The following is a 26,088-nucleotide window of genomic DNA, read 5'->3' as shown; positions in this document are numbered from 1 at the left end:
CATCATGTTAGTCAAGTTATGCTGTTAGTACCTGTTGGTGTATAGGCCGCGGCCCTGGGGCAAACTAGAGGAGGAAGAGGCAGACAGGACAGAGGTTAAGACAAAAAGCACAAGGTCCATGCTTCACTCTGCACAGACCGACTCCTCCGGCCAGTTCAGCACATTTCACAAGACCGAAACAAAAACTCTCTCTCACACCACGGCATCTACGTTTTCCTCATTTGTTTCGGTAAATATTGTAAATTCTCCAATAGAAGCCCCGGCTATTATTTGCTTCAACTGCCGAACCATATAGGACAGGCTTTTATTTAATTTCGAACAAATCTTTTGCTCAGTAAAGATATAAAATAATGTCAAATTGTTCTGCTGTTACTGTTTAAAAGAGTAAGAATAGAAGGAAAGAGACGGATCCAGAGCAGCATTCACTGAGAAGAAGTTTAATCTGCACCAATTAAACTTTTTCTAAATTAACGCGTGTTTCCGACCGTAGACTGTACACAGGCTCCAGCTGGGAGTTCTCAACACAACCAGACGCGTGGGTTTGGGTCGAAAAAAACATACAAATAACTCCACACACACGAATGAAGCAGCTTAGAAACTGCTCAAACGAGCCGATCGTGGGCTTTGAGAGGTTTTTGTACATTCACAAGAACTTACACAGAAAATAGAAATGGACCCGGCTTCTATTTGAGACTCGGCTTTTATTTGAGAATTTACGGTAACTTTAAATAAAACACTTAAAGGTCCAGTGTGCAAAATAGGCGTAAACCCATGATATCAAGCGTTCAGATTCCAGTTTGCAGCGTTCACTCGCTCACACTCACCCCTCCCGTCGGCAAAGTGACGGTGGCCTCCGAGGACAAAAAAACTTGTTTACCACGACTGAGATTATTTCAGCAGCATGGAGCGATGAGGTGGAGATCTAAACCATTTTTTACGATGTGTCTGCTGTTTCCTCCTCCTTCTTGTTTCCTTCCGTCTTCTTCTTCGTTGGTTTATTTATGAACGTGAAACTCGTGAAACGTGCTCTCTGGCTGGCTGGATTTTCCATTCACCCTGCCGTACAAACATGGCGGCGCAAGATGGCGACACTCTCTAAAGCAAGACCCTTGTTATATGTATGTATAAAAGAAGAATTATAAGGCTACGAAAACCAAACAGATTTTATTTTATACACTTATAAAAATATATTCATGGGTATTTTGCCAATTATTACACACTGGACCTTTAAAACTATTTCTTTCTATTGTTTGATCTTGAAAAATGCAGTTGGAGCCACTTGCGTTTTGTCCAGTCGTTTGCTTAGCAGCAGGAGTTTAAACAATGTATATATATGAGGCCAGTGTGAGCGTGTAGCAGCACACTGGGCCGTTATAGTGGCGGTGAGGCAGAGTACAATGGACGGGCTGACACTGACGGTTAAAATGGTGCAGAACTGGTGAGGAGCAGGCAAACAGACATGCAGCCACTCTAAGAAATCCACACATAACACTCAGGAAGAGTGGGGGAGGTAGGGGGTGCTCCAGTGTTTTCCACTGGGGCGGGGAGGGAGGATTTCAGATAGCGACAGTGAGCAGCAGTTGTGTTTGAAAATTTGCAGCATAAAGAAGCTTTTGGTTTATTTTTAAATCAGGAATTAAAGGAGAACAAAAGTTAAGATTGAAAACTTGTTGTTTTTTGTGGGGTTTTTTGGGGGGGGTGTTTGTTCTGTTGATGCGTGCGGTGGGCCGGGCCTACCTGTCGGGTCTGTGGTGTTGGGTTCATTTGTGGAGGCGGTGGGGTGGCAAACACAACAGAAGCAGGCTGCCCGGGGGGGTACGAGGGCTGCAAAGAAGACAGGAAGTGATGTCAGAAGGAGGCAGAAGAGTGGCGGGACGCAGACGAAGAAGAACGAGGAGGCGGAGGAGGAGGAGGATGATAAGGGAGGAAGGGCGGGTGGGCTGAGTGGTCAACGAGTGCACAGATACCCAGGCCAATGTTTACGTTCAGGTTATTTACTGCTCTTTATAACACCACCATCTTTTTGTTTTTAAGTTAATGGAGAGCAGGCGGAGCGTGTACCTTATTTCACAGAACGCCGTGGGCCATCAACCACAAGAATTTGGGGTTGTAGTTTTTTTTTTGTTTTTTTTTTATGGTTAATGGAGATGCACGCTACAGTGACGGCTGGCAACCACGTCACCTCTGACAATAACCACGGGCCGTCGTGCTGTGGCACTTTGTGAGACGTGGTGGTCACGGGGGGTGGGGGATCGCGGCTCGCTCCTCTCCACAGAAAAAAGTGCATTGTTGTGCGATCTGCTTTTCATTATGTGCACAGAGAAAAATGCCGTTGCAGCAGCCCTTTTCCTTTTTTCTTTCTTTCTTTAAAAAAAATAAAAAATTCTGTGAGAAACAAAAGGAGGGATGGAGCGACAAACAGACAAACAAACAAGAGCCGAGAGGAGATGAACAGCGGAGGAGCGAGGAGTATAGTTACCTGTGACAGGCCAGGGGAGGGGGCAGGGTGGGGGGTGGAGGGGGGTCCTGTTATAGGCTGTGGTGCTTTATTCATTTCATGGAGTTCTGCATGTGGAGGCGGATGTGGACCTGTGTACAAATCTGTAAAGAGAGAGAAGAGAGGGAGGGAGGTTAAAATTGATCAATCAATAAGTTCATGGTCCATTCACGAAGCACAATGACATGTGGCAGGAAGGATGGAGGTCGGACAACGCGCTGTGGTTTCTTTCTGTGGAACGAGCAGTTTATTTTAAACGTGTCGTTGAAAAATTAAAAATTAACGTCGACATCCTGCTCAAACAGGAGGTCGCACTCAGAGCTCACACTTCCTGTCGCACACTCGCAGCTCGTCTCTATGTGTGTACACTCACATTTATGAATCCTTAAAGGTCCTACGTCTGGTCACACCGAGGAACCGTTTGTCCTGCGAGACACAAAGACACAAGAAGAATAAGAATAAGAAACCTCGTTAGCAAAAACAGCGCGTATTGATTAACGGCACATCTCAGATTTGTTTACAGCCGCGTCCATGACAACTTTCTGCAGAGGTTACTGAGGGGCACGGCAAACAGACGCGGATACAGACAGATGTTTCTGATGAAGCCGCAAATGTTATAATGATGTCAATACATTGTCTGGTGAGCTGCAAGTTTGAAATGATCTGTTGTTGCTGCTGCTGCTGTGATACAGTGCGACCCTAATAAAACAAAGTGTAATTACAAAGCCGCTCTGTTTTATTTGTTTTTTAACCAGAAGCCAGATAAAAATAAAGTCAGTTAATTAAAAAAGGGAAAAAAAAGCAGCGATAGATCCTTTATAAGAGAGTAAAAGCAGAGATGTTTGACTAACTCCACTATAATGAAAAGATCCATATCAAAGGCTGCAAAGAAAGGCCAGTACATCCTTATAGCAGAGTCCATTCTTTTATTTTTATTACTTTATACTCTGTGTCTGCCTTTATTTCTGATGACAGATGGACAACGATGGGTCCAGTCTTTCATAAAATCTGTGGAGAGACGTTCTGTCGTCCTTCTGTGAGTTCAAGAATGACTACCGTATCCTGTCAGGTATCTCCTCTCCTGTCGAGCTTCTCTCATCTTTTCATTCAGGATTTTGGATGTAAAACTTGTATTTAGCATCTCCATGTTTCTCTTGCAGCCACTGTGGTGGTCCAGGTCCAGGTCCAGGTCCGTGTCAAACATGCTGGACCAGACCTGGTCCAAACAAGGCAGAAAAAACGCTGCTGCCAACATCCATCAGCCCTCTTTTCATGATCTTTGGCAAAACTTCGTTCTTGCAGTTTTGTGCTGTTTTTCTTTTCCTTCTGCTTCTTTCTCCTTTGATGCCGTCGACTTCGTGCAACATCCTTCACACTGTCTGAGCAGGTTACACTGATCCTTGTGCCAAATCAGAAGCACTTAAACGACTGTTTTTCAGTACAAGGTTGTGTGAATAAGGAACTGCGTGCGTGGCGTCACATCTTCAGGGTCTCTCCTGATTCTCCTGCATCCTTTTACGTCTTTATCAAGTCTCTGACTCTGATTACTTCCTTGTGGATCCAAGTTGCACGGCTCAAACCAAACCACATAGAGTTGTGGTGTTTACAGCTTCCTTTATAATTACATTTTTAATCATGCAATTAGAGCCAATTAGAAATCTGATTTGTTGCAGTAATCAGAGGTAAAGTTTGAGGGCTGAATTTTAAACACAGTCCTTCTAACCTGCTTGTTTTTTTTTTTATAGAATAAATAAAAACACATGGCACACACAATTTAAACATAATTCTCAACTTTTGCTAGTTCGTTCATTTGCAATTAACAGGATTAAATTCAGGTGAGCACTGTTAACGCACGACCGTCTGCAGGACTAATGGACCTCGTTAAGACACATGCACTTCTCCAGACGGTGTTTCATTAAACAGGTGGCCGGGTCATAAACATTACACCTGTCGCTCATATCAACAGTCAAAACTTATTAAGCTTCCAGTCAGCGAGAGTCTGATCAGAGTGGATCTTAATAAGTGATAAGTATCTGCAAAGAGAGAGAGGGAGCGATATTAAACACCATCTCACTTTATCTGCTACAACTGTGTCAGGATCAGTTTTATCCTCACAGTTTGAAACCAGAGAACAAACTGACTTTTCTTTTCTTTTCTTTTTTTTTTACTGTCTGCAAAATAAACGACAGCATTAAAACTAAGCTTTGGATATTTGCAGGAGGATATTCAGTGTTGAACTTTGTTCAGAGGTGAGAAAAAGAGGAAACTGCTACATTTCCTTTAACAAAGACAAAAAAAGAAGAGAAAGGAAACATGAGCTCATCAGGAAATTATCAAAGACATTCATTTATGATCATCTCTAGGGTCTAGACGGCATTAGTAACAACATTAATAACACAGTCCATGTCCAGAATCAATTTCCTGAAAAGGTTTTGTCGTCACCTGGATGAATTTTGTCACAATATTAGTCACCAATTATTACAACCATGCAAATTGCTCCCTGTTCATTTTGGTGCATGAGTCGGTGTTTAAAACATAGAACATCTTTTAAATCAAGTCAAGAATCAGCTCAGACTCAGTAACGATCTGATACAGAGTTTGAGCTGGGTGCATTTCATTTCAGGTAACACACGAGGCCGAATCTGTCCGAGCTTGTGCACATTTGACTTGTTTTGTAGGTTTGCAGCAGATTTACAGTCGCAGTTTTTACTCAGTCAGTGGCTAAAATAAATAAATAAACAAACTGTGCTTTGGATCCAGTTTGTGTAACAAAAGTTCTTCGGTTTGGTTCACACCTCCTAGAATAATCATTTGTGGTTTTGTCTCCACTGGCAAACTTTTTCTCAAGAATTTTTCTTTTTTTTTTTTTTTTTGCAACTGCGCCACCTTGTAATACATAATGCAGTTTTTGTCAGGAGGACAGCTGAAACTATGTAGAACATTTTTTCTTTTTTAAACAGACAATATCGTCTCTCTGCAGACTGAAGGGTCACTCCCTGATTCCAGAGTAATCATCATCATCATCCTCCTCCTCTCTGGTTTATATGGTCCTCGCAATAGTGACACATTTGGTATTTATAGCCGAAGAAGCCTACATTATATCTGCCACTGACACACGCAGACACCTCCGTCCCCTGACACACACACACACACACACACACACACACAGCAGTGTGAAAAGCCTGAGTCATGATGAATCAGGGTGTTTTTTCTTTTTTCCTTTTTTTTTCAAAAGAAGAGGAAATCACGCTGCAGAGATGGTTGTAATCGCCCCTGTTACCATGACTAGCAGCACACAAACAAAAAGGAAGGGAAAGAAAGAAAAAAAAAGAAGACAATGGATTTTAACTGAGTGGAGCTTTTCCACACAGTCACAGTCAGATGAAATCTCTGGCTTAAATAAAACACTGGTAAGCTCATATCCTCCACTGTGGAGCTTAGAGAGCGGCGGCGACATAAGACACAGCGCAGATTTAATTATGTGCAAAATGTGAATTCCCTCTTCATGGAAAAAAAGAAAAAGTAAGTACTCAGTAACTCAGTAAGTATTGGTTTTTAAGAAAGCTGTAGACAGGACTAGAGCAGCCACAGGCCAAACACTTCAAAGGCTCATCCACACAAGACAAGAGAGCTGGGCCGGCCGGCCGGCCAGCCGCGACATGAAATGCTGAGTAAACAATCTAGGGGCTAAAAGAGGGTCTCAGCCTCAACAACCTACACTGCCTCAGAGGCTTTACTACTCTCACTGGAAGCAACGCTACTTAAAAGACCTCTAGGTGTTCAGTGAGGGGAAATGCTTTTACCCTGAGGTTGTGATTCTTCAAAAAAAAAAAAAACTACGACACAGGTTTTTCTGCAGGATTTGTACAAATCCTGTGCAGCGCTGCAAAAGAGGAGGGGGACGCACCAGGTCCCCACTTGTCCATGCTATTTAGTGAGGGGGGGGGGGCTAATGCAATGCACCCACCCACCCCTGCTACACACCACCCCACCCCACCCCACCCCACTCTACTAATCACACACAGTCCAGTCATTCGAGCCGGCCTGACATGCAGCGCCGTGGAGACCCAGCCACCAGCACCGCCGCTGGTGAGACATGCTCATTCAACTGTTGCATAAGTCTCTGCATGGACTCCCATGACCCGCTCAAGGAGCAGCGCTGGGTGGGTGGGGTGGGGGTGGGGGGGCATATTTTTGTTAAAAGAAGTTGGCTATCATGTCACCTACTGTACAGTACAGTGGGGCGTAGCCACTGGGACTTTTAGACTCCAGACTCAGCGTGACCGATGCAGCTTTGCTGTGAAAAATCAAACGCTTCCTGTGTTTTTTTGTTTTTTTACAATATTATACAGATGCTGAGAAGTTATCAAACTTAACAGCAGGGTGACGTCATCCAAAGAAACATGAGTCACTGGCTTTGTGAGCTTATGGGCCTACTGCAGATTTAAAGATACTTAAAAAAAAAAAAAGCCACAATATACTGTACAATGCACATACTCATTCCTCAGCTTTCTCTCTTTTTTTCCCTAAAAGCCTATTGTGCCCCTTCTTGTGCACTCAGTAACTTCTCTGTTGTATACAGCTCGCCGGCCTGCAGGCTGAAATCTGTACCTGCCACCGAGCCACGGCGTTTGTTGGCTCTGGTGGCAACACAGTGACACAAAAAGCACCAGTGGTGGTGGCAGGCTTCACTTAACTCGGCTGGACCGATTATAACTGCACAAGTACTACAACTTAAACCAAGCCTGCAGGAAATAAGGGAGCATGGATGTTATGGAAAACAAGAGTTGCATTTAAAGCCTTTAAAAAAGGCAGGAGCAACACATTTAGAAGAAAAAAGTATATTCAAAATTCACAGGGAGTCAAAGTTGGTCGTGTCTGCAGCACCGCATTTCTCTGTACTGATTTACTGTTGCACCAGGATGCAGTAGAAAGGTCAGAATCGAAGCCGCACAGACCGAGATGGTCCACAGGCACTGAAGAGTGCATGTGCCAACGATGCACCCCAATAGTGCCTGACATTAGAGAAACTGCTTGGTAAACTCCCAAATAAACTCCACACTCCATTTGTTTAATTTAAGTACATAAGAGTTGCTTTTTCAACACCTTAAATGCTCCCTGCAGGGCAACAGAAGATACAGGTAATCCTCATATGTAAAATCAGTAAAATAATGTTCTTTCAACGCAACATTATCACAGCTTACAGAATAAACTCCGTCTTTACAGCTGTGGTTTTCAAGTGGCATGCACTTGCGAGTGTGGCTTCAGTTCAGTCTTGACATTTGAAGCCTAGCAGCGATGTACAGACAGACAGTCAGTCAGTCAGTGAAAGTTTAGCTCCAGTGACACAGCATCACACCAGCTCAGGCTGCATCCATCAACCCATCCACCCACCAACACACACACACACACGTTCCTCTGGTTAACCAAGACTTTTGCCAGGATCCCACACATGTCCAGACACACAGCTTTAAAACGTTTTCACAACAGGAAGCTCGGGTACCGTCCTTATGTCGGGTAAACACTGTGACAGCCTGGCTCTGACACATCATTCATATTAGCTTCACTCACCCATCCATCCTCTCTTGCTAAATCTAGATTATGATGACTGCATAATTCTGGATTGATGAGTGGTAAACTAAATATTTTGAGGATAATGAGTAAACATATGTCCTCCCTGGGGTATGCCAAGGAAATAGCATCCATCTTGCACCCACTTTCTCAGCTAAGGTCAGTCTGCAGTCCACAACACCTGCCTTGTGTGCGTGCTGCAGCAAGCAGGCTGAAGTAATCAACACGGCCTCAGCATGAACACATCACAGCCTCTAAAACAAATGATGACACTATGTCAGAGTCACATGATAACAACTGCGACTGAATCACCCGGCGGCACAATACCGGCATTTCGTGTGTGCTACTACAACAACTATGGGGGGACACTTTTGCCATGACACAGGGGCGTGTCTGCCCTGCCTTACTCATCACGCACACACACGGACACACACAAGACAATGACAGCTATTTTGCATGCAATTGCAATAATTATAATACAGAAACAAACAAACAGGTGTTTGCTGAAACAGCTGCAAAATCGGGATGCGAGGACGTGCTGCTGCTGCTGTCCCTCCCTCCTGTTAGCCGTGATGCTAACTTTCCTCTCCCTAGGCCCGAGCTGGATTTTTACCACGTGGTTTTCCTCTTGCTATTGGCGCGATGCAATACACATCACCATCACAGCTGCCGCCGGCTTCATGCCAGCCACACCTCGTCGGCTCGGCCCGTGACAACCACGTATTTTATTTTTAATGTAAAAAAAAAAGAAAAAGAACAAAAAGCACACAAACCATACCCGAGCAGAGAAGGCGACACTCACCGGTTGTAAACGACAGACGTGACGGCGGCCGTCGCCAAAAAATGAATGGGACCAACTATAACTGTCACAAGCTAAAGAGGGAGGCGGCGGCTACCATGGCTACGACATGTTAGCACGCGCGTTCCATCGTTCGTTCCGCCGTTTCATCGTTCGTTCTGTCTCCGTAGCTCAACATTCTACTCGCATTCAAATCCGCCAACCGTTAAATCGAACGCTGCTTAGCTTTAGCTTTAGCTGGCTACATAAACACAGAAGCGGCAGCGGCAGGCACCACCACTGCGACACAGGGATGATGCTGCTGCTGCTGCTGTGTGTTTAAGGCGATGCTGCCAACTTCAAAGCAACTCCCATTAACTAACCTAGTAACAAACTAACTAACTGGAGGAACAGCGAACTGTCATGTCATGTCATCACCGGTTCAAAACAACCTGCCCTGTCAAATCAGCCTCCAGTCACCACCGTCTCAACATCCCTTTGTACACGTTACAACTGCTACATACCTCAGGTTGTCTAGGTAACTAAAGGAGCTAGGATCTTTAAAACAAAATTTAAAACAATAACAATAAAACAACAACATTTCCATATACCTTTACCGCCCCCAAGTACACTACACACGTAGTTTCAGGTTGCTGCCTTGCCTGGTACCAACTTTTACATCCATCCATCCATCCATCGTCATCACATGCTTTCAGTTCAGGTATCGAGTTATTATCACAGTATGCGTTGTTCTTTACAATCACAACTGGCACAACACATTGCTTTTTTACATAAAGCCACGCTGGCAAACACAAGTACATAATTGTCGTACTGGTTGCTGCACAGCAAGGAGGTTGACACCGCTACGACTCAAAACGTTGATTTTTTTTTAACCTCCCGCTATCTCCTATATTAGCTTTAATGTTGTTTCGCTACCTAGCAAACAGTTGGGGCTAGTTGCTAGTAGCACAAATTACGCTAACCGGCGAAAACAACAACAACATTGCGACGCGACAATCTATTTGTTGTCGCTTGATGGAACACGTGTAAATAAAAACACACACGTGCAAATTATAACATGCCGTTATATGGACTCATTTTGGTTGTCTATAGTGATATTATCAACTTGCTACTAGCTGGACTGAGCTAAAGTGATGAAAAGAAACACCCACGTCGTCTTAGCATGGGATGATGCTAGCAGCTAAACTAAGCTAAGCTAACGTAGCTAATCCCTGAAAACACAGCAGGAGCACCAGAACCTCACTGAAGAGGAAAAGTCACCGCAGAATCTGTATATCTGAAGACTAAAAAAACACTGAAACGTACAGCTGGGCCTCCTTAAAGGGTTGTGTCAACTTGCCGGCAAAAGTGACGCTTCAATACAGAGAAATCAAGCATTTTTAGGAAAGAATATAGCTGAGTACCGCGGCGTTACCTTTCTCTCCTTGAGTCCGCGGAGCCGGACGGACGGAAAATCTTCCCGGAAGCCGGTAGCAAGGTAATTCCGGCAAAATCCCATCACGTGAAACTTTCATGTTCTTTTCTTTGCTGGAAAATTCTATAAAGTCATATATATATATATATATATATATATATATATATATATATATATATATATATATATATATATATATATATATATATATATATATATATTGTATACATATGTTTATTTCAAATATATACACATTTGTATATATATATAGATATAGATATAGATATAGATAATTATGTACATTTGAAAATATACATTTGAAAAATAATCTTGCGTTTTGTTTTGTTTGTGTTTCTGTACTTTTTTTTCTATAATATGATTTTCTTTTTTCATTCATTTATTTTTTGTCTGATTGTCTCTACAGTTGTTTGCTCTGTCTGTAAATGTTATTGTTGCTCGAATTCAATATACTATTAGAAATATATATTATATTCAAAGCGTTTCCATTTCAATGACGTGTTTGGAGAGGTAAATATTATATTATAATACTGTATAATATATTTAAATCAAAACATATTTAAATTATATGAATAAAAGAGTAAACTGAAAAAGTGATGGCTTGTCTTGAATCTCGTCTGGTATCTATATAACTCAACTCTCAACTTTAACCTATATTATATCGTAAAAATGAATAATACAATTTTTGTCAATATTGTAAAATCTCATTTAATTGCCTCAAAAGACAGATTGCATAAAGGTCAAGTGTCTGGTTCATATAGATTTAGAAAAAATAACTTATGAATTTATGTGAAAAGCACCTATAGGACGTCAGAATTATTTTATGTTATTTAGATGTCAATTATTTCTATATTCAGGTAACAATTATATGCATTTAGAAAAATAAACTGAAGCATCTGCATATTTGACCAACTCTAAATGTTAAATTTACATTATATATTATGGAGAGATCAGTTTACATGTTTATTAGGCCAAGTCACGTGGGAAGAAACTGATATTTACTCTAAATTACTGTTGCCATTAGTTTCCTCCATATTCACGTACATATGAGAACAGAATACTTAAAATATAACATTAAACCTTTTTTCTTTCCCATAGTGTCTGCTCCTTGTTGAGGTATTTATCTGTAGCTTGTTTCACCTAAACAACATCACATGTGAGTTTCACTGAATTACAACCAAGTTTCATGATATTCCTGCACCTAAATTAACACATCACACACGGATCACATTTCCAACATTAGGATCTGAGTTTTTATTTTTTGATTCAACCTTGTACAGTACTGTAACAAACAATAACCCCCACCCCCACCCCCCTCCCACCAAAAACAAAACAGAGGAAAAACGTGAGGAAGTATACATACTTTTAAATGCTCTAATTACAAAAAAATGACTGAAAATGAATGGAAAAAAAAAACCAAAACAATTCTGAAGCGCTGATGTGGACTGAGCAGTTGTTCATTTACTGATGACTGAAACACACAGACAGGTGAACAGTTCCCACTTTTCAAGAGGCCCTCCCCCCCCCTCCCCCACCCCGGGTCAGTCAGATAAGCTGATTCAGTACAAGTGGGAGAGAGGGGGATCGAACTCAGAGTAATGAGGAAACCATCTATGAAGAGTGTGAATAAGGTCCCAGTTAAACCTTCTCTGTGTCATACCAGTCCAATTAACCAGACCCCAGCCATCCATTTTTAATGACTTGCTGGAGCTGGGCCACAGATGACAGTGAGAAGACAAAAGCGAGGGAGAAGAACAGGCCCCCCCTTTACCTCGCTCTTTTATTCTTTTTTTCTTTTTTTTCAGCCATGCAGTAAATAACTAAAATATAACAACTGCCAAGAGCCATGGAGGGCGACCCCTTTACAAACAGAGAACGCTCTTTTTTCTTTTCTCTTCTTTTCCTCTTCTCCGGAGGTGCAGAAGTCTAGGTTTCGTAGTTGGGGTTCTTGCGGAGGATGACGAAGCCCTCCAGGATGGGGGTGACGGGGAGGTACTCCTCTGTGGCCAGCTCGGCCCTCTCTCCATGAGCCAGCAGCACCGGCGTGGTGTGAGTCTGGAAACCTGTGATGGCCTTTGGCTTGCCTGCCTGACCGACAACGTCCACGGCCTGGACGGACGGAGAGAACGCACACACATAAACAAATTCATGAGATAAAAATGAAAAGGAGTCACTCAATGGTTACAGAAAGTAAATCATGTCAACATGATGGAATATATGACTGCCCAGTTACAGCTAAAATAACCTATTTTATGAGAAGCTGGCCTAAATCTAAGACTCTGATACCTCAAAATTTAAATTTTATTTAAATAACTATGTTATTATCATCATTTGACTTGTTTTTATTCATTTATGGTTTTTATTTATTGTTTTAAACATCCCTTTCTTGGAGTTACAGAACTAGATAAGGTATACATGCTCTACCTTTATACAGTGCTATCTCTGTGAGACAGATTAGACCCAGTCTCAAGATGTTTTTTGTTTTCTTTTTGCCTGTTAATGTGCATTAAAACGTAAAATAATAATAATAAATTACAAGGACCTGTTTGTTTCACGTTGGAGGAAATGGATGGACTATACAACACCACGCAGGTCAGACTTTGACTTGTTTAACTCTAGATAATATGCTGTATATGTAGTAATAACCATACCTCACTCCCTACGTGTTCATGTTTTTATTTTGTTTCTTTATGTTCTTTTATTACTAGAAAAAGGACATTCATGTTGATACTCTGTGACTAATAATTGAAATGGATGTACATGTCATACTTGTTGCAGAATGTCAATAAAAAGCTAAATTAAAAAAAATAAAAAATAATACTGAAAAAGACTCTTTTCTGTCTTTACTTTCCTGACTGTAATTGCACTACTCTACGTTGCTGCTATTTTGCATTTTGTATTATTTATTATTTTGTCTTCTATGCACTTTAATGTTGTATGGTATCACTTGGTGTATCTGCTGTACTTTGCTGCTCACATCCTGTATGTTTTATGTCCTTGTCTGCTGTAAACCAAGGGACAAATCAATAAAGTGAGGTGAAGTGACTGTAAACCGCTTATTTTCGGTTCATCATACCTGTCCAACTCTGACGGACACAGGCAGTGGTCGGAGCTCCTCGTCGAATGTGACCAGCATACGTGGCTGCATGGCGGCGACCAGGCCGTACAGAATATAGTGAGACTTCCCCAGGATGACTGTAATGCACACAATGAACACCAGGGTGGAGGAGAGAAGGAAAGAAAAAAACCTCTAATGAGCACAAACTTCAAATTGCATAACCGTGATGGACAATGTTAAAGTGTGTGGATGCAGGAGCAAGAGGAGGAGGAAAATAAACTGACTGTTCTTGACATCAAGGAAGGAAACGAGCACGGTTAGCAGCCCGGCGACGGCAACCTGGCTCATCAGCTGCCTGTCGCTATGGTAGGGACAGAGTGTCAGTGTGCCTTTGCCCAAATGAGTCAGACCCTGTGGAGGCACAAACAGCAGAGAGTCAACAGTCACTCAAACACACTGTCTGGTACAGAGTGCCTTTTGTGCCGCCACCCACCTGAGCCAGTCGGACCATGAAGAGATTGTTAGGGTCTTTGGCGTGATACTGCGCCAGCTGCCGCAGCATGGCGGCCAGACGGGCGTTATTTGTGCCTGAGGAAATGGAAAGAATGAATGAGTGTGTTGAACGTATTAAGGAAGTTGACACTAGAGGCGCTCCCAGAGGAGGAGGAGGAGGAGGCGGCAGCGCTGTGCATCACTGGGAATGACAAATGTGTAACATGTAACCTTCAAAGTATCTGATGCTGTTTCAAGTGAAATACGTCGTTCAATAGGTTTAAATCTGCAGAGCGTCAAAGCTTCAACGTCATAAGATGCTATGTAAAATAATTCACAATGACAAAATGGAGCACTTTTATCACTTTAAGCAGAAATGCGTCCTTTACCTCTTTTTCATCTCCAACCTCTTTTCATATCCATGTTGCACTCCTCTGTGTATATCATGTGCGTATCCTCTATTCTTTTAAATACGCATTTTCCCTATAGTTTTACACTTTGTTAATGTTTTTTTTTTTTATCGCTTTCCCTTCCTGACTCTTCTGTCTTTATGCCTGAGCATGTTACTTGTACATTTATAGCCTGACAGATAAATTAAGTCTTATCTTATCTCTTAATATTACTGCACGATTAGATGAAAGCACTTTGACACCTTCATTAACTGTACTCAAACTCTAACCTCATCTTTGTCATCCTTTTTGTTTAAACAGAATTTTAATCGGTTGTAGTTTTATTATCAACGATATATCATGGTGTAAACTTTAATTTATTTCATGACCCCTGATTGCATCACATCTTTTGTCCTCTTAGTTATAAACAGCAAATGCCGCATTGAGCTAAAATGTGGAGGTTAATAATACTGCAATATTGTGACCCAAGAACACACACATTTGTAATTAATTTATATTAAAAAAAGGCAACAGCACATGAAAGACTTTGGGTTAAACACTTTGACACAGGGGTTTGGCATCATCTACACTGCTTCATTTAAAGCCCAGAGTCACGACTCACCACTGCCCACCATGCCCATGGCGAAGATGGAGTTGTGGGAAACCTCGGGGTCGGCGTCATGGGAGAACTTGCTGAGGGTGTCCAAGATGTTGAGGCGAGGGTTGGACACGGAAATGAGGGCCAGGGCGAGGGGCACGGCTCGCCTCAGGGTGGGCTCGCCATAACGCAGCTAACACGGAGGAAACAGAGATGATAGAGTTTATTACAGAGGAAAAGCATCTGGAAGAAGCAACGATGGAGAAAAAGAACAAAAATATGGTTTTAATTAGTTTAACTGTTGACTAAGAACTGTCACACCCCCAGACAGACACGAACTCTGATTCATTAAAAAACTTCAGGGCGAGTAAGAGCAGGGCAATAAACGTCAGATCACAACTGAGAAAACAAAAGCAAAAACAGTGGGGAGCGGGATCAAAGGAGGGATGATGTAATGTGAATCAAAAAGAAAAAAGGATAAATGGTGAAGTCTGAAAATATGAAAGCACAGTTTAGTCCAAGATAACCAGGGGAAACAGTGGAGGGAAAAAAAACAATGTGAAGTTAATAGAGAAGGAAGAGGAAATCAGAGGCTGTGAGGTTGTGGAACAATAATGAGGTCACTAAAGGTCAAGAAGAAGACTGACCAGATGTCCAAATGTCCGTAGTGCCATTTCAGAGCCAATCTCCTCACCCATGGCTATCAGAGCAATACCGAGAACAGCGACACCCTGAAGGGAAAATATAGAAATTAACATTTTCTCATTTGTCTAAGTGGAAACAATCACATGAATCCATATTACAGCAGGAACTAATGATAAATAAACGTGTTATGTGAACAATAAGCGAGTGGTTACCTGGTGGGAGCCCATGTCAGCAGCTGTGTCCTTCTTGTCTTTGTCTTTCTTGTCCTTCTTGTCCTTGTCCTCCTCCTTTTCCTTCTCCTTGGCCTCGTAGTGCTCGCTGCAGATGTGCAGAAGCTGCTGCACCTTCAGCACGTTACCAGAACCTGAGGACAGAGACAAATTATTAGTGCTTATTATAGATTATTGCAACCCACCCTCTTCCCCGGAAAATGAAAGATTAAAATCTGATGTAGGTCAGTGCATGATGGTTGACTCTACGGGAGATATGGAGAAGTGAATGGAGCAGGAGGTCGACTGATGGATATCTGCATGTCATTTTGTTTTCAACGGCTGCTAAAAAATAATATAATATATAGCCAGACTGACCTGCATATGCACAGATATCCACTAGTGTGTTGGCAAAGCTGCGGAAAGGTTCAGGCACAACCTGCAGAGCAGCCAGGGTCGTCTCAATCGCTTCTCCTTTACCTGCAGACAGTGAATGACACACACACAGCAGTTAGAGCAGCACCGAGCCGATGGGAAACAGACACAGCCGTAATGGAAACGACCTCTAAAACAAATCCCGACCTACACAAACCGATTTAGAAAAAGCTGCCACAGTGTCAGCAGAGCTACGGGAGGAAACTTAACTAAATTGGAAATCTCCACCTCCACCTAAACCCCTTAAAATGTGACTCAACGAGCTGCTTCTACTGCTGTAATGAAACAGATTGTAAATAACTCACAAATGTCGTTTCCAGAAGGTCTGAAAGTCATTCCTGACGACACTTGAAGAGACTTTACTTCTTAATCTATGAGCTCTGCTGTCATGTTTTACCTCTAGTCTGTAAGCTTCACTCTCCTCCACACATTTTGTTTTGCCTTTTTCTTTTTGCTGTTGTTGTTGGCTTGTTTTTCCGTTTTAATTTTGTTCTGCAATTTATAATTCTTTCACTGGACGTTGTTTATTTGTCTGTGCAGGCTCTTGGGAGCTCTGCTTAACACTCTCCCTTGTCTCTCAGTTCATTTGTATCACTGTCTCAGTCTGTGTGCTTATTCAAACGTAAAAAATACATCACAAATAGTGTATTTTAAAAACAGCAAAAGAAAGAAAATGCAATCTCACATCAGCAGTCTCAGCTGCAGCTCTTCTCACACAGTTCTTAATTGATTTAATAAGAGTTAATTAAAGCTGAAGCCCCCTACCCAGGTGGTTGAGTCCCAGACCCAGAGGCAGCCAGCGGGCGTACGTGTCCTTCAGCTCCGTGTCGTTCTTCTCCATGATGGTCTGAACGATGGTGGAGGTCACGTCGCCGTTACATGAGCCGACTGCGATCATACCGCACGCCAGCGCCGTCACGCCAACCACCTGGAGATCAAAACACACACACACACAAACTGTTCAATCTGGCTCAACTGAAACATGTCTTAAAGGGCAAATCAAACCCGAGGCTGTCGTTTTCTAATATTTTAGGTCTAAAAAAAGATTCTGAAGATTTTCGTTTTAATTGCTCCTGTTTTGCAGTAGTAGTAGTTATGCCCGTCCCTGCATCGCCACGGCAGCGTATAATGAGAGCAGATTGATCTTACGCACACGGACAGAGTCAGATGCCTTCAAATATACACAGAGGGGTTTGTTTACTTCAAGCAAGCAGACATGTTTGTAAACGGAGCTGTAATACAAAGTCTCGCAAAGTCCCGTGTGAACTCACAAAGTCTCACTTGAGAGTCAACTTGACAGCTCACGATGTTTATAGGTCGTCTGAAGCTCCCGTTTGTTTTATCAACTCAGAGCCACAATGACTTCGTAGCAGTGAGAGTAAGGATACTCTTTATTCCACTTGTAAACATACTGAGAGCGTCAACTTGACTCTCGCGCAAGACTTTGTATTACAGCTGCGTTTACAAACATGTCTGCTTGCTTGAAGTAAACAAACCCCTCGGTGTGTGTTTGAAGCCATCTGACGCTGTCTGTGGGGGGGGGAAATTGCAGCTGTAAGGGATGTAAACAGCCTAAACAGCGTAAGATTGATCTGCTCATTATACGCTGCCGACAGGATAGCAATTAAAAACGAAAATCTTCAGAATCCTTCTTTCAGACCTAAAATATTAGGAAACTACAGCCCCAGGTTGAATTTGCCTGGAATTGTCCTTTAAGTGAGAAGAGCTGTCGAGATAAGTCCATACCTCCATGCTTGATTTGGAGTCTCCCATGACGGGGAGAAGCAGAGAAAGGACGTCTTCCCTGTTGGAACCGGCGTAGGCCAGGCCCAGTCTGGAAACAAGACAGCCATGATGAGTATAAATAAATCTGCCTTGTAGAAAAAGGAAAACTCTCCTGGTATCAATGATCTCCTCACCCAAAGATGGCTCCTATCCTCATGACATTGCTGTTGTGGAGGACGTAGTCAGAGAGCAGGGCGAGGGCCGGATCGCATTCGTTCCTCACGCCCGAGTTTACGATGCCACAGGCCAGGAGGGCGCCAGACTGCACAGAGAGGGAGGGAGAGGAGGACGAAGCAGGTTTAAGACGAGAAACAAAGACACCTTGAGGGCTTCATGTTCCCCCTCGCCCGGTAATGAGCCGGAGAATAGCTCGTGCGTGTCGTTCACAACATCAAAATGAAGATGCAGTTGTTATCGAGTCGTTACAATGAATCCAGTTGACTGGGAGCTAATGCGATGTTGCTTAAGTACTGGGCGCATATGGAGTATCTCATTAAGAACAAAACAAAAAAAAAAACTGCCAGGATGTAAAAAGCAGTGGTGCGGAGCAGTTAACAAAGCTGAGCAGGGACACTGATACTTTTAATGGCTCACCTTAAAAAGAGACTGTGGGTCAATTGAACTATGTTGTAGAAAAGTTTCCAGCACTTTCAGAACCTAATGTTTACCTTGATGTAGTCCTCAGAGGAGTAGAGGTATTTGTCGATCTGGGTCAGACCGCCGTCCACGTCCCACAGCAGGATCATACCCAGGGAGGCCGCAGCACTCAACATGCCTGAAGACGATTAGAAAATCACTGTTAATCGCCGAACAACCCAAGGCTCCAGACTAACTGTTTTATTTTTACTAGGCGCACAGTGGTCCCATCTTCAAACTTTAGGAGTGTGAGCAGAAAATTAAAGTGACTTCGAGGAGTTTCACATTACACTTCCCATGAACCTCTGCGTGCACGGTGAAGCCTGGCCCAAGACGGACGAAAGCGAAATCATTTGCCAAGAATGTTTTCATTAATCAAGAATGAAAGTCGGAGGTTCGAAGTCGATCAGATACCGTCGTAGTTCCGACCATAAACGATGTCAACTAGCGTCCAGGAAACCGAAACTAGGAAATGCTGGGTGAGTCGACCACTAAATAATATCAAAATGATACATGTATCGAAAATTGACCCATTAACAAGTGGATTCATCCACATTAATAGGAGACTCTTTTATAACCAAAAGCAAACTACTCAGGGTCTCTTTAAGGGGCGTAAATTGATTTCCTTTTCATTCATGATTCTCACACACATTGGCCTGACGCGTGTAATGACAGATTTCAGATTTTTGAGTTTCCCGTTCCATATTTCATCAGTGTTAAAAAAAAGGAGGAAAATTTACTGGTTGCACACGTGCAAGTACATGAAAAATGTACTTGTGCTGTCTCAAACCTTAGGGGCAAAATTACTCTTTAGGGGCAGTCTGGAGCCCTGCAATCAATAAAAACACATAAAAGCGAATTCAAGGAAGGAAACTTCTAGATATTTTTGTTAATATTGAAAAACAACTGCATGTCCTAGAGCAAATGACTTACTCAACCAAACTCCAAAAAGATCTGTGCGAAGAACGATGGCCGAAGTGGCATGCCTATTTGGCTAATGAGTGAGACTGTTTATGATTTGTTGTGTGATATTTTGTCTTTTGGATAAACACATCACCCCCCCGTACTTTGAATAAGTGTAATTGTTCAGTGTTTTGTATTTGTCCTTTTGTACTAAAAAGACAATTATCTATAAATATTAAATAAAGAGTTTTTAGAAAATGAAAGGAAACTTGTTCTTACCATGGTCCTTGTTCTTGTACAGCCACTTGTTGCCATCGTCCGTGAGCAGCTTGTCCTGTCCAAATGCCGCGTTGACGAAGCCGTTCACGAAGGAGGACGCCAAATTCATACGAGCCGAGTCCACCTGGGAGCCGCTGCCTCCGAACCCTGTCACGTATGACATGAAGGTCACTCAACGTGGCTTACACAAAACAAAACAATAAAGGATAAACTCATTTTCCACCATGACATCATCCGTCCACATCGACTCACTGTTGTTTTCCAGGTGTGTCTTGTAGATGTCATCGGGGACTTTGGGCTCCATGATGTCCAACTGCGGAGGACAGCAGCAGCGCGTTGTTAATGACGGTGAAATGTGTGGAGTCATACTGAGAAACTAAAAGCTATTAGAAAGAGACAAGCTGAATTTTTAATCCCCCCCACCACCTGCTGCTGTGAATCACCACCATCATCCTTTCAGTGCCCCTCCTCTGAAAATTTCCATTCACCATTAACCTTTCATCCGCTCAACCTCTCTCATCCCTCTTACACATTTCATCTTAAATATCCTCAAAACGCTTTTGTTTTCATTACTGTAAAACGTCCAAAGCTTTATGCATTTTTCAATATAATTTCATTTAAATCTTTGGTTGTAATCTTCCTGCACATCCCAGATTTTTACTTAACCGTTCAGGATGCAACTGGACTGATATCAGAGTAGTTACTGACCTTAACAACTGAATCAGGTATCAGCTATGACATCAACTAACCCAGATGCACACAGGCCTTATTATAAAAATCAGTGTTCCTGCTATCAGTTACAGTCATGTAGTCACACAGAGACTCTGACTCAGCCACAGATCCTCTGGCTTTGTGTTACTTTACATAAAAATGACTCCACACGGTGAAGTACACACTTTATATCTGGAAAATGAAAGTCACTGAGCAGGAATCAGCATGAAGAGAGAGAGAAAGTTGAATCTGTGCATCCATATTGCCTGTTTAAGCGCACGTTTTTCATCTGTTCAAAATTCAAACATATTTTCAATTATAAAGCTACCCACTCATAATGACATCAATTTGTTTCTCCAATCTAAAGGTCTGTGTTCATCAAAGCCATCAAAAAAACTAATCTACTTTACAACAGAAAAATTCCAGCAGTGTGTAAATGTGAAGCATCTTCACTTAACCATGAAACTTATAACGAGCAATACTGACATTATCCATAACAAACAAGTCTTTGGTATCAACACATTTCTTCTCTCTTACCTCTCTGGCCAGGGCCAAGAAGTTGCTGTTGAGCTGCACGTTTGACATAATCTCCGTCAGGTCCTCGTAGTCCTCGACGTCCTCATTAAGCTCCAGGAACATGCCGTGGCGACCCAGCATGAAGGCCATCTGCTTCTGGATGACGCTGCGAGGGACACACAAAGTTTGCTTTATCATATAAACCATGTACGATGACTTGAATAACAGAAAGTAGGAAAAGGAATAACAAACAAACCAATTTCCCCCCCTAGCTGCTGTGTTTAATACTTTTCATTATTACTTATGTCCTCTGGGAGCAGTGGTGTAATAGGCACTTACATGTCTTTGCAGGATGTGAAGATATTTTCAACCAGCTCCACATCGTTGAGCATCAGGGCCAGTCGCAGAGCCTCTGGGTAACGGTTGAACTTTCGGAAAATGTTCAGGGCACATCGTAGCAGCGCTGAGTTTTCTGGCTCAGGAACGTAACTCACACAACTGGAGGAACGAAAAAGGAAGTCAGTTGTGTTCCAGAGACAAAATCAAGTACGTTTAAAGATATGTTTTGTGTTTGCTGAGCTCTGAACACACCTGGTGAGGTAAAGGCAGACTTTTCCATAGGCGTTTTCATCGATGTAGTCCTCCAGCATGTCCAGCCTCTCGATCTCCATCAGCAGGTCGCAGGCCTCGTGCTCAGCGTTGTGGGCCATGTTGTAGGGCACGATCTCCTTCACCAGTTTCAGCAGCGTCTCCTGCTGCGTCTTATCGCTCTCCTCCACTTCCTGCCACTCCTTCGCCACCTCACCTGCCAGGTGCCTGGAAGGCGATGGACAGAAAAAGATTTGTTACCAAGCAGCAAATGACACCAACACCTCACGACCAGCACTCTCGTTTTTTTAATGATGTAGTTGTTTTTCTACTAATTTAACAAAGTGAACCACAGCAGGTTAAAGAGGAACTTTTCCCCGCTGTTTTGCTACCCCTCTTCCTGGCCATGTGCTTTTGTTTACAACGAAGCCAGCAAGAAACCAATCAACAGAGCAGCATATACAATGTTACGACCTGTATATTTGTGTAGTGTAATCTGTCATAAACAAGAGATTACGGGTTACGGAGCACGTTTGTGTCAAGCTGCTGTAGAGACAAGAGCTTGGACACCGGGGCGGTGGCTCCAATTCTGCAAGGTTGGTTTTCAGCCAAGAGACACAATAAGTGACACACACACACACACACACGGAAGGCAGAGAGCCTCCACTCTCCCTTTAACAAGTTAAGCCATTTATTAAACCATCACAATTACTCCGAGCTTTTTATTTAAGGTAATAATGTAGCATAGTTAAGCTACAAATCCTGCATAGTTCCTCTTTAACAAAGTGAACCACAGCATGCTAACTATGTTAACTTAAGCGATCTTGGGTGCTTTGAAAGGCACCAACAAATAAAATGTATTATAATTATTATTGTAAAAAAAACAAAATTCCTTCCTTCTTCTTTTGCTTATAAAAAACATAAGAACAAAGTTGTAATCCCTAATGTTACAGGTTCACCAAGACTTCTACGTACATTCTTGGTAGTGAAGTGTCTTACCTGACATATTCATGACCCCAGGAGGCCAGCTCCTCCTGCGAGCCCAGCAGACGATACTTCAGACACTCCCTCTCGCCGCTCATCGTCATGGCCAGCACCGACACCACATCAGCACAGAAACGCTGCAAACACAAACAACATGTACAGTTTTAAATGTGATTCAGTGTGGCAGCTGGATTTAACAGCATTAACATTTATATAAAAAAAACTTTGGCACAAACTAGAAGTTGATAAACTTTTCATATCGCGATGCCATCTGCAGAACGTTACCTTGTTTTCTCCAGCGGCCATGCCCTCGTAGATCTCTTTGAGCTTGCCGTAGTGTGGCCGCAGGAACTTCAGGGGCTTGGGCACTGAGGTCATGGAGGTGGTGGAGGAGCGGATCAGTCTGCGCAGCTCTTCCAGCGCAGGACGGTGCAGCTCTGTGTTCTTCTCCTGTCGATGTGTAGGAAATTATGAGCATTTTGTCTTGTATGGGATTTTGCATACTGACACACGAGGAAAAAGAAAACATCCAAATTGAATACTCACGCCCAGTCTCTCCACCATCATCTCCAGGTCCTCTTGTAACTGCTTGTCTTCCTCTGACTAAAGGGGAGAGAGAAGAGAAGAACATTATCACAAATCAAAAAGACTTTAAAGAAAAGCAAGACTTTATCAGACACTACTTTTTCTGGCATCAAAAGGGAGAGTGTAGCCACATTTTTTACTTGATAATTGTTTATTTTCTTCTCATGTCCTGCAGAAAATATGCATCAATGTTTTCCATTGCCAGCTGCTGCTACTTTTGCAGCATGTTATGTACACTTGGTTTGAACATTTGTTGTAAAAGTAAGGGACAGAAAATGATGGGTAATCAACTTGGTGACCTAATGACCTCTTTGACAAAGCTGTCTACTTTCAACAGTGAGCAAACGCCTGCTGCATTTAGAGGCAGCATAACCTAAAACTCAATTTATAACATGAACGTTATTTCATACAATAGGGGCAACAGTTACACGTGTTTGCACCAGACAATCCACTAACAATGTGAAAAAACAATAATAATCTGACCATTGACATTTAGCATGGGTCAGGCTAATTACAAATACAGCTACATGCAAGACTTTATCTGACACTATTTTTTCTTGCATCAAAGGAGAAAGTGTGCCCACATTTTTTAGTTGATAATCGTTTATTTTCTTCTGATGCCCTGCAGTGCATCAGTGTTTTCCATTGCCAGCAGCTGCTACTTTTGCAGCATATTATGTACACTTGGTTTGAACACTTGTTGTAAAAGTAAGAGAAAGAAAATGATGGTACATTAACTTGGTGACCCATTGACCTCATTATTACAGCTGCCCACTTGAGCACCTGGTGCTTTTAGAGGCAACATAACCGAAAACTTAATCTATTTATTTATTTCTTTACTTTGATTTGCTTATTTTTGTTTTGTCATCTTTTCTTGGATCTTGTCTAGCTGTTGTACACAACATCTAGCCTATTGCACGTCTGCCCGTCCTCACCCTGAGGTTTCTCCAACTTTTACCCTGTTAAGAGGGTTTTCTTGGGAGTTTTTCCCCAGTCGATGTGAGGGTCTAAGGGCAGCAGATGTTGTTATGATGCAACTTTAATGCTGATTATTTATTTTGCTTCATCTGTTGATTATAAGATTTCTGCTACTTTCTGTCACATTGAAATCATAGAACACTAAAGGTTTAACTGAAATGAAGAATTAAAGGGTAGGTACTCATAAGCTGAATAGCTTCAGCCTACACCTTTTCAATCTATGTAAAAATGATTAATTAAGTTTGAATTAAGGAATGCTTTATTGAAGGTCGATTGTTACAGTCAGGCATCAATCAACAATCAATTTGTGCATTGATCAAATAAACTACTATGATAAATATTATTTCATACAATATAGGGGCAATAGTTACACGTGTTTGTGTTTGCACCAAGCTGCACCAGACAATCCACTAACGATGTGAAAAAACAATAATATGACCACTGACAGCTACAGCTACATGCAAGACTTTCTCAGACACTATCTTTTTCTGGCATCAAAAGAGAACGTGTGGCCAGTGCCACATTATATTAGTTGATAAATGTTCATTTTTTCTGATGTCCTGTAGAAAATATACATCACTGTTTTCGATTGACAGCTCCTCCTGGCAAAAGTAAGGGACAAATGATGGCAAATTAACTTGGTGACCTATTGACCTCTCTAACATAGCTGTCCACATTGAAAAGTGAGCACACGACTGGTGCATTTCGAGGCAACATAACCTAAAAACGTAATTTACATTCTCTCTAACTTTTTATTTATTTTCTTTACTTTGATTTGCTTATTTTTGTTTTGTCATCTTTTCTCAGTCCTTGTCTAGCTGCTATATCTATGTTGAGTTGTGATTCCTATTACACAATGAGGTGCTCTGTCAAACCAAAGACCGAAATAAACTAAACTATAAATATTGTTTGATACAATACAGAGGCAACAGTTACACGTGTTTGTGTTTGCACCAGACAATCCAGTAATCATGTGAAAAAACTATAATCTGACCATTGACACTTAGCACAGGCTAATCATAAAGACAGCTACAAGCTAACTATGAAATCAGACTGTTGTAAGTGAATAAATGAACAAATAGCTCAAAGTTAGTGCCAGTCGGAGAACTGTTATTGTGTGTGTTTGTTACGGTTTGTTTTTACTCCACGTTAGCTGCTGTGTCATACAATGTGTAGCTCAGTGCTAGCATGACTAGCATGCTAACGTTAGCATACCGGCTGAGCTCGGCTAGGCTAACGGGAGCTAACGGGATGCAGTTAGTTTGTCTGCAGCTTTTTAAAAACACCACCGCAACGTGTAAAATAAGTCAGAGTGGAGACATTTCATGTAAGAAACTAATAAACATAGTAAATAGAAGTTATTATGTCGTGTATTTTGAAACGCACTGGCTTGACTCGGGCCTGTTGAACCATGTTGTCACAGCGGCGGTGACTAAGGAGAAATAACTCCTCTGTCTCCTCTGCTCACGTCTGAATGAGAAACACCGTCCACACTCACCAGCTCCTGCTCCTCTTTCTTCTCCTTGTCTTTATCCTTGGGCTGCTGGCCCTTCTCCTTGTCCTTGGACTTCTCATCGGTCTTTTCGGGGTGTTTATTCTCTTTCTGTTTTGCCTCCTCCATGGTTGCGGCTGTATGAACTATCAGCTAGAAAACGGAAACTGTGGAAGAGTCAGTCGTTGCTTCTTCTACGATAGAAAGAATGTGCTGTTGTAGTTTCCGCTTAGCGCACCCCTGCTGGCGGTGGGTTGTTATGGCAGCTTGTGTGCACTTCAGGTCCCGCAAAACACAGGCGCTTTTTATGGTTTCAAATGTTTTTATTGTGAAACAACCAGTGTGTATCAATAATAGCACATCCATCTTTGGTTTATACATTGCCTCGTTGCTTTGTAACCTTCATCTCTGGAGGAGATGACGGTCTGGCGAGCGAGACTATAACCTTCATAACAAAGGTAAACAACAAGTGAATAAATAAATGAAAAACAATAGATGGGAGAAAA

General features: G+C 42.2%; 2 protein-coding genes across 2 annotated transcripts in view; both read right to left on the bottom strand.

The window, feature by feature from the left end:
- The window catches only part of LOC310996417 (eukaryotic translation initiation factor 4 gamma 1-like), a 70,966-nt gene extending 60,665 nt beyond the window's left edge, over positions 1–10,301 (bottom strand). Inside the window, exons 1-5 of the mRNA XM_083985799.1 lie at positions 10,282–10,301; positions 2,871–2,923; positions 2,480–2,601; positions 1,738–1,824; positions 32–64 (exon numbers count right to left, since the gene is read on the bottom strand). Of these exons, the coding sequence (XP_083841925.1) occupies positions 32–64; positions 1,738–1,824; positions 2,480–2,554 (195 nt within the window). The 5' untranslated portion in view covers positions 2,555–2,601; positions 2,871–2,923; positions 10,282–10,301. The remainder of the gene's footprint in view (positions 1–31; positions 65–1,737; positions 1,825–2,479; positions 2,602–2,870; positions 2,924–10,281) is intronic.
- A 1,314-nt stretch (positions 10,302–11,615) lies between these two features.
- On the bottom strand, positions 11,616–25,803 carry psmd2 (proteasome 26S subunit ubiquitin receptor, non-ATPase 2). The gene is made up of 21 exons (XM_083985814.1): positions 25,589–25,803; positions 23,074–23,130; positions 22,813–22,977; positions 22,543–22,664; positions 21,547–21,771; positions 21,295–21,453; positions 20,977–21,121; positions 19,981–20,041; positions 19,729–19,875; positions 18,579–18,685; positions 18,045–18,172; positions 17,872–17,959; positions 16,891–17,053; positions 16,069–16,170; positions 15,694–15,845; positions 15,484–15,567; positions 14,861–15,029; positions 13,851–13,945; positions 13,642–13,768; positions 13,376–13,494; positions 11,616–12,408 (listed from the first exon to the last, which is right to left on the bottom strand). The coding sequence occupies exons 1-21, from the start codon at positions 25,709–25,711 to the stop codon at positions 12,226–12,228; spliced, it is 2,721 nt and encodes a 906-aa protein (XP_083841940.1). The 5' UTR covers positions 25,712–25,803; the 3' UTR covers positions 11,616–12,225.
- Positions 25,804–26,088: the final 285 nt, after the last annotated feature.

Source organism: Trachurus trachurus (assembly GCF_905171665.1).
Source record: "Trachurus trachurus genome assembly, chromosome: 13".
Classification (NCBI taxonomy): Eukaryota; Metazoa; Chordata; class Actinopteri; order Carangiformes; family Carangidae; genus Trachurus; species Trachurus trachurus.
This window is presented reverse-complemented; position numbering and strand designations above follow the sequence as displayed.

Coding starts and splice junctions, on each gene's coding strand:
- psmd2 (XM_083985814.1), bottom strand. CDS start 25,711: ATGGAGGAGGCAAAACAGAAAGAGAATAAACACCCCGAAAAGACCGAT. Junction 21,772..22,542: donor TGGGGTCATGAATATGTCAG/GTAAGACACTTC, acceptor ATCGCCTTCCAG/GCACCTGGCAGGTGAGGTGG. Junction 15,568..15,693: donor CTGACATGGGCTCCCACCAG/GTAACCACTCGC, acceptor TTTTCCCTTCAG/GGTGTCGCTGTTCTCGGTAT.